At 42.1% G+C, this 19923-nt stretch overlaps 1 protein-coding gene across 1 annotated transcript in view; it reads left to right on the top strand.

The window, feature by feature from the left end:
- ALDH1L2 (aldehyde dehydrogenase 1 family member L2) overlaps positions 1 to 19923 on the top strand; it is a 53460-nt gene that overhangs the window by 12022 nt on the left and 21515 nt on the right. Inside the window, exons 2-10 of the mRNA XM_037067915.1 lie at positions 646 to 790; positions 3407 to 3641; positions 5290 to 5455; positions 7180 to 7281; positions 7488 to 7577; positions 8805 to 8939; positions 10334 to 10459; positions 11282 to 11373; positions 13373 to 13520. Coding sequence (XP_036923810.1) covers positions 646 to 790; positions 3407 to 3641; positions 5290 to 5455; positions 7180 to 7281; positions 7488 to 7577; positions 8805 to 8939; positions 10334 to 10459; positions 11282 to 11373; positions 13373 to 13520 — 1239 coding nt within the window. The remainder of the gene's footprint in view (positions 1 to 645; positions 791 to 3406; positions 3642 to 5289; positions 5456 to 7179; positions 7282 to 7487; positions 7578 to 8804; positions 8940 to 10333; positions 10460 to 11281; positions 11374 to 13372; positions 13521 to 19923) is intronic.

Genomic DNA, 19923 nt, shown 5'->3' with positions numbered 1-19923 from the left:
GACCTTGGGGCTACACTTGACATTTCTAAGCCTTGGTTTCTCCAATAATAATATTGTATGAAAGGGGGGGATAATAACAGGATAGTTGTGTGGATCCAGTTAAATAAAATGATGTACAGGCCTAAATTTCTTTTCTGAAGTGCGTGGAGCCAAATGTGTTTTAGTTTTCAGAAATGTTCACATTTAGTTAATATGGTACATAGATAGTTCGTTGCCTATACTTCTCAGCAGAGGCTGGGACAGTATCTGTAACCAGATACATTGTTTTTTCTGCAGTGAACCATATGAATATTCATATAATTTTTATAAATATTATAAAGACTACACATAGCGGTATGTCAGCTCAAGTCATGTTTAAAGCCAAATTAGTTTGTGCAAACTTACAAGAGACTTACAAGGACTATAAAGAATGTTTCATTAGATCCATCTGTGTCTTGAGGTCAAATGAGTTGGTTCCACTTACCAAGGATTTTGGAACTCTGGGCTCAGTGTGGTCTGGGTTCAGTGTATGTTAGTAAAAATTTATTTTAGATCTTTGCACTTTTTGTCATCCTCAGGTCATCCTGAGGGGTTGATACAAGAATGCTTATTATCCACATGTCTTCTATTCATGCTAACATCTGTCACCATTAAATTATTTCACAGGTTTATTTCAAAAACAAGCTAAAGTTGGCCCTAATTGGTCAGAGCCTTTTTGGACAAGAAGTCTACAGCCGCCTCTGCAAAGAGGGCCATCGAGTGGTGGGGGTGTTCACAGTTCCAGACAAGGACGGAAAGGCTGACCCCCTGGGTGAGTGCGTCTTGGAAGGATTGGATCAAAGACTCTGAAATAGCCTTTCAACCCTTCAGCCTGGAGTCCAGCTCAGACCCCTTATTCCTCATTAGCATGTCTGTCCTTCCACTCACTTGCCACCGGCCCTGAAGACCCAGATTGCATGTCTCCCTTCTGGGCTCTGCTCCATCCACCGGACCTATTGAAGGCCTTGCCAGGCCAAGTCCATTGGCATGGTGGGTCATGAGAGTCAAAAATTCTCCTTCTCTGTGGGCTCCAAGACAAAGGGGCAGGTCCCTGTTGTATTAAGAGTTGCCCCACTCATCTCCGTGGTCCTCCTCAGGTCCATCAGAGGAATTTCCGGGCATGTGTTTTTCCTCAGTTACACTAGTGACTTTTCAAAGAGTAATATCTAATGCAGAGATGCCACTAGAAATAAAGGGGAGGCCACAGCCAATCATAGATATTGGTGTGAGGTCATTAAAGAATCATTTATGGCAGAACAAATTGTAGCCAGAGCTGCTTGGTGATTAAGGTGGGGAGAGAAGACAGCCATCCTTAGAGAAAACCTGCCCTGTGATTCTGATTCCCATGCTGTACAGTTATGTCAAGAAACGGTGCAAGACGCAGAGATAAAAACAGTCTACAAATAATACAGGTCGGGAATAGAATTAGTGTCCAAAAATCTTGGCTTACGACTTGGATCTCCATGAATTACTGGTATGATTCAACACGTTGGTTGGAAAATAGTGTAACCATAACCCTAAAATCTTACTTTTGGGGGAGGGAGAAACAGCTCTGGAGTTTATCCTAATTCTTGTTACTGCCTTTAAAAATATTATATTTTAATATTATTTTTCAAGAGTCAAGGTAAGAAAAAGTTGGGCCAAGAGCCCATATATATGCATGTGGAGTCAAGAAATAGTGATGATTGGATGAAAAGAAGGAAAGGGAACCAAAAAAAATGTAGGTAAAAAGCCTAAAATGCTTACTGATGGAAAATAAATATAGTCAATATTTTAGGGTATGGAGTTAGTAAAAATGGTATTTTATTACGGAAAAATGTGCTTGTGCTGTCTGCCCTTTGGAGGGCGATTTCATGTCCCACACAGGTGGGAGGGAATCATTCCATTTAGAAGGGACATTTTCCTCAGGAGGGAGCCTCAGATCTGCTCCCGGTTGGCCGGTCCCCTCTGACATGTGTTCTTCAGCCTTGGTCTCTCTCCTCCTGTAACTTACCTGATGGGTGAACTTGGGAAAAGGAAGTAGACAGGCTCAGCTCAGCTCCTTTCTCCCTTTATCCTCTGGATGGATCTGCTTGTTTGGCAGGGAGAGTGTGTTCTCGTTTACAGTTCGCCCTGTGGTTAGAGGAACTCCCCTCAAGAGATAGGAATGAGAAGAAACTTGAGGTTTTCCAACTGTGCCAGGGGCTGAATATGCTTAATCGGGTGGTGCTGTATTGGCACCTGGCTTCAAATCTAGAAAACATGAAAATATTCTCTAAGTGGCTGGATCAGTAATGGGGTACAAGTTTTGACCAATGGAAAAAAAAAGCTTCAATTAAAATCTCAAAATGTTATCTACCCACACATGTTTGAGGTCAAATGTTATACTTTAAATATATAGATAAAAATCATATTAGAAAAATGAATGGTTGATATGGACCCTGGCTTGTGGGGTCTGTGGTGTTATGGATGAGACGAGACAAATTCACATGGACTACTGCGTCCTGTGGAGGAAAAGGGACGGCAAGGCCACTCTCTCAAGGGGAGAGCGCCCCGACTCTTGTCTTGACAAGCTTTTATTGCTTTTCTGGGCACATGACCTGATGGTCCTCACTATGCCCAGGTTCACTTCAGGTGGTTACCTTTTACAGAAAACAAAGGAGAGGATGCCACTAATCACATCACAGAAGAGGGATATTTGCAAATGCAAAGGGAAAGTGGTTGAACTGGTTACACTGGTCCTTAGAAGGTTTAGCATAGATTTTAGGAAGTCACTTTAAAGATATGCAGTAAATGCCCTGGCTGTTGTAACTCAGTGGATAGAGCGCGGGCCTGCGAACCACACGATCTCCACACGATCTCGGTTTGATTCCCAGTCAGGGCACATGCCTGGGTTGAAGGCCAGTTCCCAGCTGGGGACTCATGAGAGGCAACCATACACTGATATTTCTCTCCTTCTCTCCTTCCCTTTCCCTCTAAAGATAAATGAATCAAGTCTTTAAAAAAAAGAAGAGAAAAAAATAAAGATATGCAGTAAATGTTTGCTGCCTCAATTCAGGGTGAGGGAGTTTTAGCAAAAAGCAAGTCTCAAAGCAGCTGAGGTACAATGCAGGCCTGATTCCCCATAGGAGAACCCATCTGTGGGCGTGGGTCCTGTGCATCGGACCTCACTTTCCCCTGGCCTTTCCAAGTGGGAGCTGGGCCCACGTCACGCAGAACGGTCTCCTATAAATGATTCCTGGTAAAATTGTAGCAGGTCAAATCCCGATCAGAATCTAACTTGTTCTTCATCATGCCTTATTTGTAAATGTTTCACAGAGCTACAAAATTATAATGTGTAAATCCATAGCAATATAAAATGGATGGCTACATTCTTTTGAATGAAAACAATCTTCTCTTTCACGCTCAGCTTTGGCTGCCGAGAAAAATGGGACTCCTGTGTTCAAGTTCCCTAGATGGAGAGTCAAGGGCAAGACCATCCAGGAGGTGGCAGAGGCCTACAGATCTGTGGGTGCTGAGCTAAACGTGCTCCCTTTCTGCACGCAGTTCATCCCCATGGACGTCATTGACAGCCCAAAGCACGGCTCCATCATCTATCACCCATCCATCCTCCCCAGGCACAGAGGGGCCTCTGCTATCAACTGGTGAGTTTTTTTTTAATAACAGAGAAGATGGGCCTATTTCTCTTGCCCATAATCTTTCTGTTTTGTGCCTAGGTGATCGAGAAGCTAGGTATGCTTGAGCAGTTGTGAGGTCCTGAATGATTGCTACTGCATGGCCTCCCCTGAGAGTTAGAAGTTCTGAATGAGACAAAATAGCATTTCCCAAGAATAGTCTGTAACTAGGTTACAAGAATTGATTGTAATTAGGCATTCAGCAAACGAAGGTTGTATGGTCAGACAACCTTGGTTTATGCTGGATTTCTTTCCTACAGGACTTGTCGGAGCTTTTAATATGTATTTTAATGTTTGCATCATAATCTCCAGGAGGAAATGAGTATAGTATCCCCAAACTTATTTGACCGTAGACCGTATTTTTGTTTTTGTTTTGTCACGGAACATCTCAAGTACATTTCAGGAAACACTGGATTACCTGAAATTACCTTCTTTGTTGTCTGTCTTCCCCCATTCAACTTTAAGCTTCTGTATTTCCCAGTATCAAGAATAACGCCCAGGACACTTGAGGTACCCAGTACCATAGGCATGCTGTATTGTGGGTTGGGGTGGGTCTCCCCCACCTTCTTTACCTTCTCTCCTTTATCTGCACAGCTCCCAGGTAGCGCCCAGTGTCAGGTTATTAAATAGGCAGAAAATCTACACTTAGTTTAAGGGTGAAGAACATTTCATTGAATTTAAAGTCTGATTACATAAATTGATTTCATTTTCTCTTTAAATAGTACTGTAGGGCGTATCTTTGTACTTAAACTTGCATTTCTTTCATTCTACATTGCTTCTACATGCAGAATCATTGGGTCAAAGTGTATGGATATTTTCAAGAATCTTGATAACAATGCCAGTGAATTTATGAAATGTGTAATTATTTGGTTGATTGATTTAGGTCTAACTGATTAATTGCTCAGAGAAGCAAAATGATTTCGATTGTGAGCAAAGCGGATCTACCACTTCATGCTTTGTGTATATCAACCTGCACTGTGACATGTTTTTATATGTATTTGTCCACATATTCAGCTTATTGTATGTATTATAAGCTCCCACAAGGCCAGCATTTTCTTTTAAGTTTTATAGAGCCCAAAATACAAACAGTTAAAATAATCATCCATCTTTTACTACAATTTATGCAACCAGTCTAGAGCTACTTCTAACTCTAAATGATGCTTACACCTGAATTATATACCTTAAATCAATAATCAGTTCTCCTCTTCACATTGCAGTGAGCACCCTCAGTTTTATCTCCCAATACCTTATTCTGTCTAGTAGACTGGTCAAGTACAATGTGAGGGTTTGGACACAGGTGGGTGAAATTTCTCAAAAGCCGATATCAGGCAGTCAGTGAGTGGCAGGGATGATGGACTCCAATACCTCTTTGGGTACAGGCTATACGTCATTAGTGTGTGTTAACAAGACCACAGATACACAGATGCATAGAATAGCAGCATCGTTGAACACAGCTTCTATGAGTGCTGACATCTCCTGGCTCTACTATTAATTTCTCACAGTAGCTTCATTCACCATCAACTCTCCATTGCAACTTCCTTGTACTTGATCACTAATGCATCATTCTATGATACAGTTAACCAACATTTTAAGGGGAAACTCTTTTTTTTCTTTACAGGACTCTAATTATGGGAGATAAGAAAGCTGGGTTTTCTGTATTCTGGGCGGATGATGGTTTAGACACTGGACCCATCCTTCTTCAGAGGTCATGTGATGTTGACCCCAATGACACAGTGGATACACTTTATAATCGATTTCTTTTTCCTGAGGGAATCAAGGCCATGGTCAGTATATTTATGCCATCAAGAAGGATTTACTAAACCTTTAAAGTTTTGAAGATATTTTTCTTTTGTTGAAAATTTGCTCGTCTGAGTTTTCACTAAAAATACAAATCTGACAAACAAAATTAGATTTTATATTTACCAGTAGGATGGTACACTGAGGGCAGAAGTCTGAATTTTAAAATGTCTAGTCTATGAAGCTGACTGGATCTTCGAGAGCAATGATCAAATGGTAAAACTAGCAATCAAACTGCTTCAATTCTTTTCCCAAACACTTGAATCTCCAACCCTGTTTATAGTGACTAATTGTAAAGACATGTAGAGGATCTTAAGAAATGTTGCTATGTACCAATAATTTGGACTTTCTCCAAAAGTGTTTGAAGTCAAAGTCGGTGTAACAAGGTGAATTCTGACATTGCAGTTTGTTCAGAGGTACGCTGGGTAGAAATCTCAGAGCGTGTACCAGTACAATCTCAGAGCCACAGAGTAAAACTATATTAGCCTGTAAAAGTATTGAAGGGCAATTTTACTGTCATGCAATGCTTTCCAGAGTTTGACATGGTAGGATCAGCAACACAGAGATGACAGGAGCAGCATGTAAAGCAGCAAGCAGCCTTTGGTTTCAGAGCGAGGAGAGCAATGTTTTGTTTGTCTCATTCAATGATTTAATGACACCAAAGTTCTCATTCTACCACTTTTTTAGTGTGTGACAATAGGCAAGTCACTTCAGCCGCTTTAGCCTTGGTTTCCTTACCTATAAAATGCAGATAATACCACCTGATGGACAGTTGTGAAGCTTAAATGGCATTTGTGTAAAGCACCTGGCACATAGTAGGTGCTCAAAAATGACAGTTATGATCAAAATACTATTGTGTGTGTTTATTGGCATTTGCTCAAACCTGGTTCCTGTACCCAAGCCCAGATAGTATTATAGCGAGAAGCGGGTAGGATGGATGAGCTGTAAGCTTGCCCTTGCTCCCAGGTGGCTCCGTCCACACGTTCTCGGGAAGGCTGGTCAGCAGCTGTGGTGCCCAGAGAGGAATCTGAGAAGTAGAGCTCGCACAGGCCTCCCAGGGAAGGACGGAGGTGCTCAACTCAAGGCAAACATCAACATGACACAGAAGAGAATGCAGCACACATCCCAGAGGCAATTAGACTCGTGGGTAGATACTAACTTGTTAAAATTTCACGTGTCCTGAGCTAGAAAGCAAGTTGAATCGCTTACATATAACAAGATGTCATTGACTACACTCATCATGGTGAGCAGAAATAACCCATAGTGACTTATTTTACAATCATATTCTTGAAATTCCCATGCACTCACCAAGGGGAGGTTAGAATTTGTTTAAACAAGGAAGAACACACAGGCTTGGTATCAGCAGTAGACAGACTTGGATGCAGGTCTTTCTTCTGACACCTCCAAGCTGTCTCTGTGACCTTGAGCTAGTTGCTCACCTTTTCTAATCCTCGATTTCCTCCCGTGTGAGACAGCAATAACAACACCCACTTTGCAGGGTTGGCATGATGTTCAAGGGGTATTTCACGTGAAGTAGCTACCGCACTGCCTGGCACATAGATGGCTCTGAAGAAATGGTGGTTAGTTATTATCACAGTCTGACTCTGGACAGAGTTATATGTAGTAATTCTGGAGAGTGGGAACTCCAGTTAAATGGATCCCGCCATTGCTGCCCATGGGGCTGTAACACAGGTAACATTCCTGGTTCCAGGTGGAAGCTGTTCAACTCATAGCCGATGGCAAAGCTCCTCGGATTCCCCAGCCAGAAGAGGGGGCAACATATGAAGGGATCCAGAAAAAAGAAAATGCTGAGGTATTTACACAAACTGAATAACACAGCTCAAAATTTGTGGCCCTTCACCTTTAAGTGGTTCCCAATATCCCATATTTTGGCCCAAAGGTAGACCTCCAAGCCAGCTGGCCCCACCCTACCCACCTGTACTGGTGGAGAGAAATGTTTCCATTGCCTTTGACGCTGTCAACATTAGGAGGTTTGGCGTGTGCTTTGTGCTTTCCTAGATTCCTTGGGATCGGTCTGCTGAAGTTTTACATAACTGGATCCGAGGCCACGATAAAGTCCCTGGAGCTTGGGCAAAGATCAATGGACAGGTGTGTTCTAAGGACCATTTTTTTTCATGTTACCACCATAAGAGGTATTACACATAAATCTAGGTTTTCTGTGGTCTTCCCTTGGTCATGAGGAGGGTCTGCGATTATTCTAGGTACATGTGACCTGCTACAAGGAAACATCCCCTTCTTTACTCAGCCGTAGAGAGCATTTGGTGGGGCCGAGTGTCCATCCTCTCTGTCCCAACGATGCCCTGCCTACCTCTGACGTAGCACTTCATCTCTTGTGTCTCTTTATCTATCTACCCCTCCTCCTCAACTAAACCATGAATCTTTTAGGGGTAAAGGCTTCAACGCGTTGTCCTGATGATCTCAGCACTTCAGCAGGGTTCTTAGTGCTGACATGCCAATGAGGTGCCCATATGAGGTGCCAGTAAGAATATGTGGGATCAGTGAGGACCAAGGGAGGGCATTTAGTGTAGTGGCGAAGCGTGTGGGGTCTGAAGCCAGACTGTTTCGGTTAAAATTCTGACTCTGCCACCATTTGCTGTGTGACCTGGGGCAGGGTGCTTAACCGTCGGGTGCCTTGTTTCCTCATTGTAAAATGGGACTAATAGTAGCACCTCCTTTACAGGTTATGGGTCATGTGACCATTTAATGAGTTAGCACATGTTCATTCACGTAAGCGCTTGGTCCCTGCCGTGAGCATGCAGTAAATGTTAACCATCACAGTGCTCGAGAACTGAGAGCTGACAGTCACAGAATTGTAAGAACAAATCAGCTGGCGTCGAGTTCTCCTGGTTACAGTCTAGATCCAGTCCTGTTTCCATGAACTGACCTGCAAAGCACCCTGAACTCCCCATCCATACTCCCACTGTATTGGAATAGTCTGTTTCCGACTCTGTACCCACCCTCACTGGCCACCCCCCTCAACGTCGCCACTCCCCTCAAAACCCCACCTTCAGCCTGCAGCATTTGTGAGAGCTTCTTATTCACCTTTGTATCCATGTGAATACATTAGAAACATACACTCACGTTGTCTGGATGTGGGGCATTTGGGGGGTGCTTCTGTCATATTGCTGCAGACCATCTCTTGCTGTGTGTCCTTTCTGCAGATGTTTGCTACAGTCTCTCACATTGGGGTGTCTCTATTTTATCGTAAATGATACTTCCAGCTCTCCTGGAGTGAGTACAGCCTGTACATCCTGTACATCCCCGTTCAGAGGTGTAACTTCCTCACTTCACACTTGGGTTTGATTTCTTTATCAGATGGTCACATTCTACGGCTCATCGCTACTGCATAGCTCCGTGCCTCCCGGCAAACCGCTGGAAATTAAAGGTGCCAAGAAGCCTGGTGTTGTTACCAAAAACGGACTTGTTCTTTTTGGTAACGATGGGAAAGCAGTGAGTATTCAATATGGCCACCTACAAAGTACCTTTTTGGGGTCTCCTTCATAACCCAAGCTATTAAGGGACTATCTTTCACAAGGTAATCTGGCTTTGCAGTGGGATGCAGGAGCTCAAGGTATCTGTGCCCCATTCTTCTCTGGGGTTGAGCTGGCTCCTTGTGCCTGGACGAGAACAAGGCTCCCTGGGACGGGCCCAAGGACCTGCACAGTCTGCTTTGCGATACAGTAGAAAGAGCTTGGGATTTAATCAGGAAACAGGTGTGAATCCCTGCTCTGCCATGTACTGGTCATGGGCAGGATGCTTCTCCCCTTTGGGTCTCGCTTTCCCTATTTATACAGCAGAGAGAGTAATCCCATCTGTCTGCTTCCCACTGCTGGAGTCCGGGAGGATCCAAAGAGATGGACGTGGTCCTTGTTAGATGCACCGTGCCTTTGCCTCTCCAGCAGGAGCCCACCCACGTCCCCTGAGCTTGGGTGTGAGGGCTCTGGTGGGCTTTGGCCTCAGTGGGCTCTTGGGCAGCTTCCCTGTGGAGAAAGCAAAAGGGAATTTGCCACATTACAGGCACTCTCTGCTAGCGTGCAGGACAGGTCAGTTATTAAGCTTGTAGGCTCCAGAGTCCAGCTAGTTCTGGGTTTGTAACCCCAGCTCTGTTACTTATTAGCTGTATGGCATTGGGCAAATTACTTAACCTCATTAACCTCATTTCCCCATCAGTACAATAGGTGTAATAGTGGCACTTGCCTCCATCAAGATTTATGGGATTAAATTAGTTGCTTAAGCATGTACATACTTAGCACTGTGCAAGCTAGCATAAGTGTTCAGAGAATGGCAAGAGCGGTAGTTACAGTAGGTTTTAGTCCGAATACCTACATCACATGTCAGTTCTTCAGGGGCTTATTATCTGTTTTGAGATGTATCTACACAGATCTACACAGACTTAACTGTCTGTCTTCTTTCTGCTGCCATTATTTTTTTTAAGTTTTTTTTAAAAGATTTTATTTATTTGCTTTTCAAGAGAGGGAAAGAGAGAAAGAGGGAGAGAAACATCAGTGGGTGAGAGAAGCATTGATCAGTTGCCTTTCACATTCCCCCAACTGGAGACCTGGCCCACAATCCAAGCACGTGACCTGACTGGGAATTGAACCGGCAACCTTTTGGTTCCCAGGCCAGAGCTCAATCCACTGAGCTACACCAGCCAGGGCTCTGCTACCATTATTAAAATACTGTCAGTCCTTTACACATAATGGTAAGTGCTCCTCATCCTTATGTTTGCATTTGCCAAATAATCTACTCCTTACATACCATGTATCCATGACTTCTCCCACCATCCTCACTTTTGAATTGTCTGAATCCTCAATTCTTCTCCTTATTTTGTTGCTATCTTGTAGTTGATGGTAAGAAATCTGCAGTTTGAGGATGGAAGAATGATCCCTGCCTCTCAGTACTTTTCAGCAGGGGAGACATCGGTGGTAGAACTTACAGCCGAAGAGGTGAAGGTGGCGGAGACCATCAAGGTGAGCATGTGATGTCCTTACTATTTCTCTTACCTTGAAAAGCTGAAGCATTTTGTACCTGGTACCATCAGTACTCAGAGTAGCAGAGACAGAACTTTATTTCCCTTTTCTTGTATTAGCTACAATAAGAAACCACCCCCAACATTTGTATGTAGATATATTTTTTGACTTTCATAAATAACCCAAGATGGTTCTAGGTCAGCGTGGGGACTTGGGGTAAAGCTGGAGCAAGAGGATTAGGGGTGGAGTCATTCAGGGACTCAGGCTCTGCTATCTTCAAGGTCACCCTGGGGGTCATCTCCATTCCAGAGAGCCAAGGAGGGCAAAAGAGCACAGAGAACTGTGTGAAGGAAGTTTTCCAAGGGCCAAGGCTGGAAAGCAGGTCACTTCTCTCATATTCATTAGCTAGGTAATGGGGTTGGGATTTTTTTTTTAATTTTTTGAATTTATTTATTTATTTTTAGAGAGAGGGGAGGGGAGAGAGAAAGAGAGGGAAAGAAACATCAAAAAGAGAAAGAAACATCAATCAGTTGTTTCTCATACACTTTCCAACCTGGAACTGAACCTGCAGGCCAGGCATGTGCTTTGACCAGGCATTGAACCACTACCTTTCACTTTGTGGGATGATGACCAACCAACCGATCCCCACAGGTCAAGGCTAGATAACAGTCTTACGACTGCATCTAACTGGAAGAGATACTGAGAAACGTAGTCAAGCCATACGTCCAAAATGAAGAAGAAATGGGTTCGGTGAGGAGCGAGCTAGTTTCTGCCAGGGTTCTACATGGAACGTCCCTCATGAAAGTTACCCGCTTTGTGCAGGTCGTCTGGGCTGGAATTTTAAGCAACGTCCCTGTTATTGAAGAGTCAACAGACTTCTTTAAATCCGGAGCGAGCTCCATGGATGTTGTCAGGTAGAACCACCACCATATTCACCTATGCCCCTCCACGAGGGATTCTGACTGTGACTCTGAAATTTATATCTAAATCCTTTATTCCGAATGTTACTACTTCATCCGACCTGTCTACTGTATTTCTCTTCACCTTTTTCGGTTTGTTTGTTTCCATGGTCAAACACATATATTTGTTCCCTCCTCTTGGTTGCTTACCAAGAGTTATTTTCATATCTCCTGTATACTCAGACAGAGAAGCAACCCTTCTAATTGTTTGTTTCCCTTAAAAATTTGTCTGCATATTTCTTAGATGATTTTCCTCCAATATGACATTGGAATTGAGCTGTTCCAATCAGGAATTTTCTACATAGTCTGAACCAGAAAGATATCTGACGTTGATTACACTTCCCACTAAAATCTTTTTTTGTTATTCCCCCAAAGTACCCCGTAAGGTATATCTAGAATGAGGAGTGTCAGGCTACTGGTAAGAATAAAAATCAGTCCTGCAGTCAGAACTTCTCTACAGAGGTTTACAGGAAACAGAAAGGACTACGGTCCTAGAAAGCCCCTCTATGGCGTGAAGAGTAAACCTGGATCTTAATCATGGACAGTGTTGTGCAGGTGATTTTTTTTCTTTGATACTCTGGCCATTCACTAAGTAAACAAAGTAAAGAATTTTACTCCTTTTGGCCCTGGCTGGTGTGGCTCAGCGGACTGAGTGCCAGCCTGCAAACCAAAGGGTCACCAGTTTGATTCCCAGTCAGGGCACATGCCTGGGTTGTGAGCCACATCCCCAGTAGGGGATGCCTGAGAGGCAACCACACATTGATGTTTCTCTTCTTCTCTTTCTTTATCCCTTCCCCTTTCTCTGAGAATGAATAAATAGAATATTTTTTAAAATTTTTAAAAAAGAATGTTACGCCTCTTGACAATCTTTAGTATGCCCAAAGTGAGTGCTCTTGACGAATATTCTATTTATTCTCTCATTTATTTAACAAAGTCTATTGAACACTTGCTGCGTATCAGGAACAGTGTTTTGCACTGGGGACACAGTTTTCAGCAGCAAGGTCCCTTCATTTGTGAAGCTTTTTTATTTCAAGAATCAAAAACAATCATCTCGAGAGCAAATAGCATGATCAAAAGTCAAGACTTTTGGCTCCTCTAAAAAAATAAGTAAAGTAAATTTTAAAAGAGTTTCGGTTCCTCAAATTACAGATTTCTCAGCTATGACTCACGACTGCCCAGAAACTTCTAACTTGCTCAACTAAATATTTCAATATTGTACTGTTAGTACTATTTGTTTGCCAGCAACATTTCTACTCATCCATTTCTACTCATGCAGGAATCATCCATTTCCCGTTGAGTGTCTGACTTAGCATAATCATCTTATTTTCACTACCAAGGTACCTAGTCTCTTTTAGGGAATAAGTGACCAAACAACTATGGCAGGCTTTCTATATTGCATGTCGTATACCGATACTATTCAAGAAACGTCAGATAACAGGTTTAATTTGAAAAAATTAAAAGGATTTAATTTTTAATCCAGGGGAAAAAATCAAAGGATTAGAAAAGACTTCAAAAATTATATTGACCTATGGTTCTAATTAGCATCTATATTAGCCACGTAATACAAACGAATGTTCGTGAGTCTTACACATAATATAGAGAAAATATTTTAAAATATGACTTGTATTTATCATAATCTTTACAGTTAGGAAATTTCCTCTTTTTCTTATTTGAACTGATTTTATTAGACCCTATTATCTTGCTTCTATTGCAAGTGATTTAAATGTGTTTGCCTTGATATCTTCTCTTGTTAGGCATGTAGAAAGTTAAAAAAAATGCCACTGTCCTTCAAGACAGCTTTTTAATCTTTTCTCCCAGTCTCATCCATTTCTCTGGTTGTCATAGAAGATCTCACAGGAAGTAAATAAGCAGGCGATGTAAATCTTACTTCTAAGCAACTTGGCAAATACTCCTTTAAGAAATGTAAGAAACACGAGCTGGTTCTCATTTTCAGGCTGGTTGAAGAGATCAGACAGAAATGCGGTGGGCTTCAGTTACAGAATGAAGATGTCTACATGGCCCCCAAGTTTGCGGACTTCATCCAAAAAGTTGTGAGGAAACTGAGAGGAGAAGATAAGGAAGCGGAGCTAGTGGTGGATTATGTGAGTCTATGGTGTTTAAAATCTACATCATTTAAATCGGGGAGGGGGGGTCCCCAACCCTCAGGCCACACCGCAGGAGGTGAGCAGGCCGAGCTCCAGCTGTGTTTACGGCTGCTCCCCGTCTCTGAGGGTGTCGCCTGAACTCCGCCTCCTGTCAGATTAGCGGTGGGACTAGATTCTCATGGGACCACAAACCCTACTGTGACCCGGCATGTGAAGGATCTGGGTGGCACGCTCCTTATGAGAACCTGATGCCTGATGACCGAGGCGGAGCCGAGACAGCGATGCTAGTGCCGGGGGGCAGCTGCAAATACAGACTGTCACCCCCAGGGGGACCATCGAGTTGCAGAAAAACAAGCTCCAGGCTCCCACTGATTCCGAATTATGATGAGTTNGGTGTTTAAAATCTACATCGTTTAAATCGGGGGGGGGGGGTCCCCAACCCTCAGGCCACACCGCAGGAGGTGAGCAGGCGGAGCTCCAGCTGTGTTTACGGCTGCTCCCCGTCTCTCAGGGTGTCGCCTGAACTCCACCTCCCGTCAGATTAGCGGTGGGACTAGATTCTCATGGGACCACAAACCCTACTGTGGCCCGGCATGTGAAGGATCTGGGTGGCACGCTCCTTATGAGAACCTGATGCCTGATGACCGAGGCGGAGCCGAGACAGCGATGCTAGTGCCGGGGGGCAGCTGCAAATACAGACTGTCACCCCCAGGGGGACCATCGAGTTGCAGAAAAACAAGCTCCGGGCTCCCACTGATTCCGAATTATGATGAGTTGCTTAACTAAAGTGTACAATAAATGCAATGCACTTGAGTCATCCTGAAATCATCCCTGCCTTCCCTCTTCCCCCCTGGTCTGTGGGAATGTTGTCTTCCATGAAACCAGTCCCTGGTGCCAAAAAAGGTTGGGGGCTACTGATTTAAATCCCTATACCATAAACAAGTACTGTCCTTTATCCACTTGTTTTTACACTTACAACTTTTAAAAAATAACAGTTGTATAGCCCTGGCTGATGTGACTCAGTGGATTGAGCACAGGCCTGTGAACCAAAGGGTCACCGGTTCGATTCCCAGTCAGGGCACAGGCCTGGGTTGCAGGAAAGGCCTCCAGTAGGGGGCACATGAGAGGCAATCACACATTGATGGGTTCCTCTTTCTTTCCCTTCCCTTCTCTCTAAAAATAAATAAATAAAGTCTTTTAAAAAAAAAACCAACAGTTGTGTTGAGGTATTTCAGATAGCATAAAATTCACCTTTATACAATGGAGAATTCAGTGGTTTTTAGTATATTCAGAGTTATGCAACCATCACCACTATCTGAGTATGGAAACTTTTCATCACCCCCAAACAAAATCCCGCATCTATTGGCAATTATTGTCTGCTCTCCTCCCCTGGCCTCTGGCCCCTGAAAACTAGTAATTTACTTCCTGCGTCTGTGTTTGCCTATCTAGATATTTCATATAAATGGAATTATATATATGTGGCCTTTTGCCTCTGGCTTCTTTCACTTAGCATAATGTGTTCACAGTTCATCTGTTGTCGTACAGCATACTGTCGCTTCATTCCTTTGTCTGGCCAAATAATATTCCACTGTGTGAATACACTGTATTTTGTTCACCTACTCCTCAGTTCATGTACATTTGGTTTTTTTCCTACCTTTTGGCTATTATAAATAATATGGCTATGAAAATTCACGTATAAGATTTTTCTGTGACCCTTATTCACCCAATTCTCATGGGTATGTATTTAGAAGTAGAATTAATGAGTCATATGGTAACTCTATGTTTGACTTTCTGAGGAACTACCAAACTGTTTTCCAAAGACACGACATCATTTTACAGACCCACTGGCAGTGTAGGAAGATTCGGTTCTCCAGGTCCTCACTGGTATTGGTTACTGTCTATCTTCTCTGTTATAGCTGCTGTTGTGGGTATTTCATTAAGTATTTTACTTCCATTGCCCTAATGACTCGTGATAAGTGTCTTTTTCATGTGCTTATTGGCCATTTGCATATTTTCTTTGAAGAAATGTCTTTTCAAATCTTTGGCCCATTTTAAATTGAGATATTTATCTTTTTAATTTTGAGTTGAAGAGGCCTTTGTATATTTTGGATACTAGACCCTTTCAGATATATGGCTTATAAATAATTTTTCCCATTCCATGGGCATTCTTTTTATGTTTTTGATAGTGCCCTTTGATACACAAAAGTTTTTAAATTTAATTAAGTCTAATTTATCTGTTTCTATCTGTTCCTCATGACTTTTTTTGCTTCTCTAATCTGCCCTTATTGATTTCTTTTGCGTTAAGTGGACGTTGTCTAGTACACCAGTTTAATCCTTTATTGTTACTTTTACGGTATATTTTTTTGGTTATTTTTTAGTGGTTGCCTTGAGGATTACAACGAACATTTCTACTGAAAACATTTTAATTCAGATTAATACCAATGTAATACCGATAGTATAGAAAAGCTTTGCTGTCATATAGCTCTGCTCCTACTCCTTCATCTCTGCTATTATTCCCATACAAATGACATCTTTATATATTATAAGCTCACCAGCATAGTTTTATAATTATTGCTTTATGCAGTTGTCTTTTACATGTATGCTGACTTTTATACATACCTTCATCAATGGTCATTTTTTCCTTGTGTAGATTTAAGTTACTGTCTAGTGTCCTATCACTTCAGCCTGAAGGACATCATTTAGTACTTTTTGAAGGGCAGTGTGCTGGCAGTAAATTCTGTCAGTTTTTGTTAATTGTGACTTAATTTCTTTGTTTTTGGAGGATATTTTTGCTATGAATTACATTTTTGGTTGACCATTTCTGTCTTTCAGCTCCTTGAATATGTCATCTAATTGCCTTCTGACCCCCACAGTTTCTGGAACTAAGTCATCTGTTAATTTTATTGAGGATTTCTTTTACATGACAAGTTCCTTCTCGCTTTCCATTTTCAAGATTCTTTCTTTATCTTTTGGCCATTTTATTATGATGCATCAAGAATAGATCTCTTTGAGTTTGTACTGTGTGGAGTTGTTGCATTTCTTAAATGTGCATATTATTGTTTTCCATGAAATCTGGGATATTTTCAGACATTATTTCTTCAAATATTCTTTCTGCCCCTTTTACCCTCTCCGCTCCTTCCGGGACTCCCGTTATGCATGTGTTGGGACGTTTTTATGGTCCCGTGGGCCTCTGAAGCTCTGTTCATTTTCCTTTCTGTTTCTTAGACTGGATATTTCTATTGACCTATTGTCTAGTTTTATTTTATTTTTTTGAAATTTTTATTTATTGATACGAGAGAGAGGGAGAGAGAAAGAGAGAGAGAGAGATCAGTTTGTAGTTCTGCTTATGCATGCATTCATTGGTTGCTTCTTCTGTGTGTCCTGACCAGGGATCGAACCCGCAGCCTTGGTGTGTTGGGACAGCGTTCTAACCAGCTCAGCTACCCAGCCAGGACCTATTATCTAATTTTCTAATTCTTTCTTCTATTGGCTTGACTCTACTGTTGAGCCCCTGTAGTGAATTTTTAAATTTCAGTTACTGCAATTTTCAACTCCAGAATTTCTATTTGGTTCTCTTAAAAAAAATTTTGGCTCTTTATTGATAGTCTTTATTTGGTAAGACATCATTCACTCACCTTCCTTCAATTTTTTAAAATAGTTTCCTTTAATACTTTGGACATATTTCTAGAAGCTTATTTAAAATTTTGTCTAATAAATGCAATATTTCATTTTCTACAAGGCTGGTTGCCACTGACTGCTCCCACTACCCACCTCTGCCCTGTATGGGCCTTTCTTCCCTGTTTCTACACATCTTACAATTTTTCATTCAAAAGTAGCCATTTTAAATAATAGAGTGGCCGCTCTGGAAATCAGCTCCCTCCCCCCCGAATCCTGACACACACACATTTTCACAGAGATTGTTGTCATTGCTGGCGGTGGTTGTTGCTTTTTCAGTGGTTTGTCATTTTCTTGGACTAATTCTGTAAAGCCTGTAGTCTGTTGCTTGTCACCACTGAAGTCTCTCCTCAGTGAACTTCATAATCAGCTAATGATTGGACATAGATTTCTTTAAATTTCCTTAACCAATAAGTCTTCAAGCCTCACCTGAGGGATCTGTGGATAGGAGTATAGCTTTAAAGATCCAGCAGGCTGTTCGAAACTCTGCCTTTGTCTTTACCTACTTCCTGCTTGCATAGGACATCAGGTCAGCTAGAGGTTAAAGATGAGGGCTTTCTCAGGTCTTTCCTGGCCACATACACTGGCCTTCCAGGAATGTGTCAGAGCATCTTAAAGCTTCCTATGCCTATCTCATGCCCATTTTTCCGTTTAAGTTTTTTGACCACCCCTCTGTTAGCTGCATTTGGTGTTGCTGCCTCAGGCAGCTGCCATGATTATTTTGGACAAATGCCCTGGGCACAAAGCTGTTCGTGCACAGTGAGCTCTAAGTCAAGTCAAATAAAGACAGGCCCTGAGAATGAAGCTTTTTAGGGAGCTTCCGGGCTAAATAGTAATAACTCTCTGAGGATGAAGCTTTTGGAGAGCTCCAGACCCCCTCCAGTGACCAATAGCCTGCTGATTTTCATGCTACCACAGTTGCAAGGATATTGGTTTTCAAGTCACTGAAGAGCTGTCAAGAAAGAGATGGGACTAGAGAAACCTAACATGCCACACAGATCACTGTTTTTAGAAAAATTCAGCTTTTTTTTTTTTTAGTAAATAGATTCTTACAAGCCTTTGATTTCTTTCCAGAGTTGAAAAAAATAAGTTTGACCATATTTTCTAATGTTCTCATTGCTTTTATAAAGGAGTGGATTTTCAGAGATCTTCAACTATGCCAAAAGTACTTCTTATGATTTTTTTAAAAATAAAAGTTAGGGTGCCTTGGCTGGTGTAGCTCAGTGGATTGAGTGTTGGCCTGTGAACCGAAGGGTCATCAATTCAATTCCCAGTCAGGGCACATGCCTGTGGGCCAGGTGCCCAGTTGGGGGCACACAAGAGGCAACTAACTGATCAGTGTTTCTCTCACACATCGTTGATTCTCTTCCTTTCTTTCTCTCTCCGTATCCCTCTCTCTAAAAATAAATAAATAAGTAAAGTCTTTAAAATAAATCCTCCCTATATGTTAAAAAATACATAAATGAAAGTTAGGTAAATTTGGAAAACAGTTCAGCATCATCTGGTTAAGGACATTGACTTTGGACTCAGACTAACGTGGGTTTAAATTCAAGTACTAGCTGGGTGACCTTCTCCTCTAAGCTTCAATTTCCTCAGATGTGAAATGGGACACTGATAAAACCCACGTGACGGGACTGTTGAGAGGATGCAATGTAAGTATAATGCATGTAAAACACTTAGCATAGTCCCTGAACGATCACTTTAGAAAATTGGACTACAGGCAAGGACTGAAGACATTGATTCAGATGACGTTCCCTGCAGGATATCCTACATAAACACAATGTAGGCAACACATACGAAGAGAGAGGAAGTGAAAATGGGGAGGAACATAAGGAAAGAAAACTCAAAATGGCAGCCGTGTAAAAGGAAACTTACTGATAAAGGCAATTTCTTGACTTTAAATGGAAGCAATGGCTGCACCCCACAGATGTTGCCACTAGATGGTGGTGTTTCCATTATCTGGAGGTCTTTTGACTTTGTTTCATCTGTGTCCAGAAGAAAATCACATCTTTGTAAAGGCTCAGCTTCCAGAGCTTCAGTCATCACAGATGCCGCCGACCTCCTGTCTCAGAAGCCAACTTGCGCATCATGAGGCCCAGATCTTATATCTGCTTTTGGACAGCAGGAATTTGAATCCCATTGACTTCACTTCTCTTTCTGCATTAGTGACAAGTTTCTTTTTGTTCCTCTTTTTTTCCTGTTGTTGTACAAGTAGAGTTGTCTCCATTTTCACCCCACCACACCCCTCATGCCCCACCCATCCCCACCTCCCACTCTTTAACCTACCCGCTTTGGCTTTGTCCATATGTCCTTTATACATGTTCCTTGATGGCCATATTATCCCCTATTATCCTTCTCCCCCCTTCTCTCTGGTTACTGTCATTTTGTTCTTTATTTCAATGTTTCTGGTTGTATTTTGTTTGCTTGTTTGTTTTGTTGATTGGGTCCCACTTATAGGTGAGATCATTATACTTACATTGCATTTGTCTTTCACTGCCTGGCTTATTTCACTTAGTGTAATCTCCAGTTCCATCCAAGCTGTTGTAAAGGGTAGGAGCTCCTTCTTTCTTTCTTCTGCTTAGTATCCCATTGTGTAAATGCACCAGCATTTTTTGATCCACTCATTTACTGATGGGCACTTATGGGCATAAGAACAGATACACGGACTGATGGAACAGAGTAGAGAGCCCAGAAATAAACCCACGTCCCCATGGTTAATTAATAT

This window comes from Sturnira hondurensis, unplaced genomic scaffold (genome assembly GCF_014824575.4).
Source record: "Sturnira hondurensis isolate 20B ecotype Veracruz unplaced genomic scaffold, ASM1482457v3 Scaffold0017436, whole genome shotgun sequence".
NCBI lineage: Eukaryota > Metazoa > Chordata > Mammalia > Chiroptera > Phyllostomidae > Sturnira > Sturnira hondurensis.
Note: the sequence above shows the minus strand (reverse complement) of the source record. Positions and strands in the feature narration are given on the sequence as shown.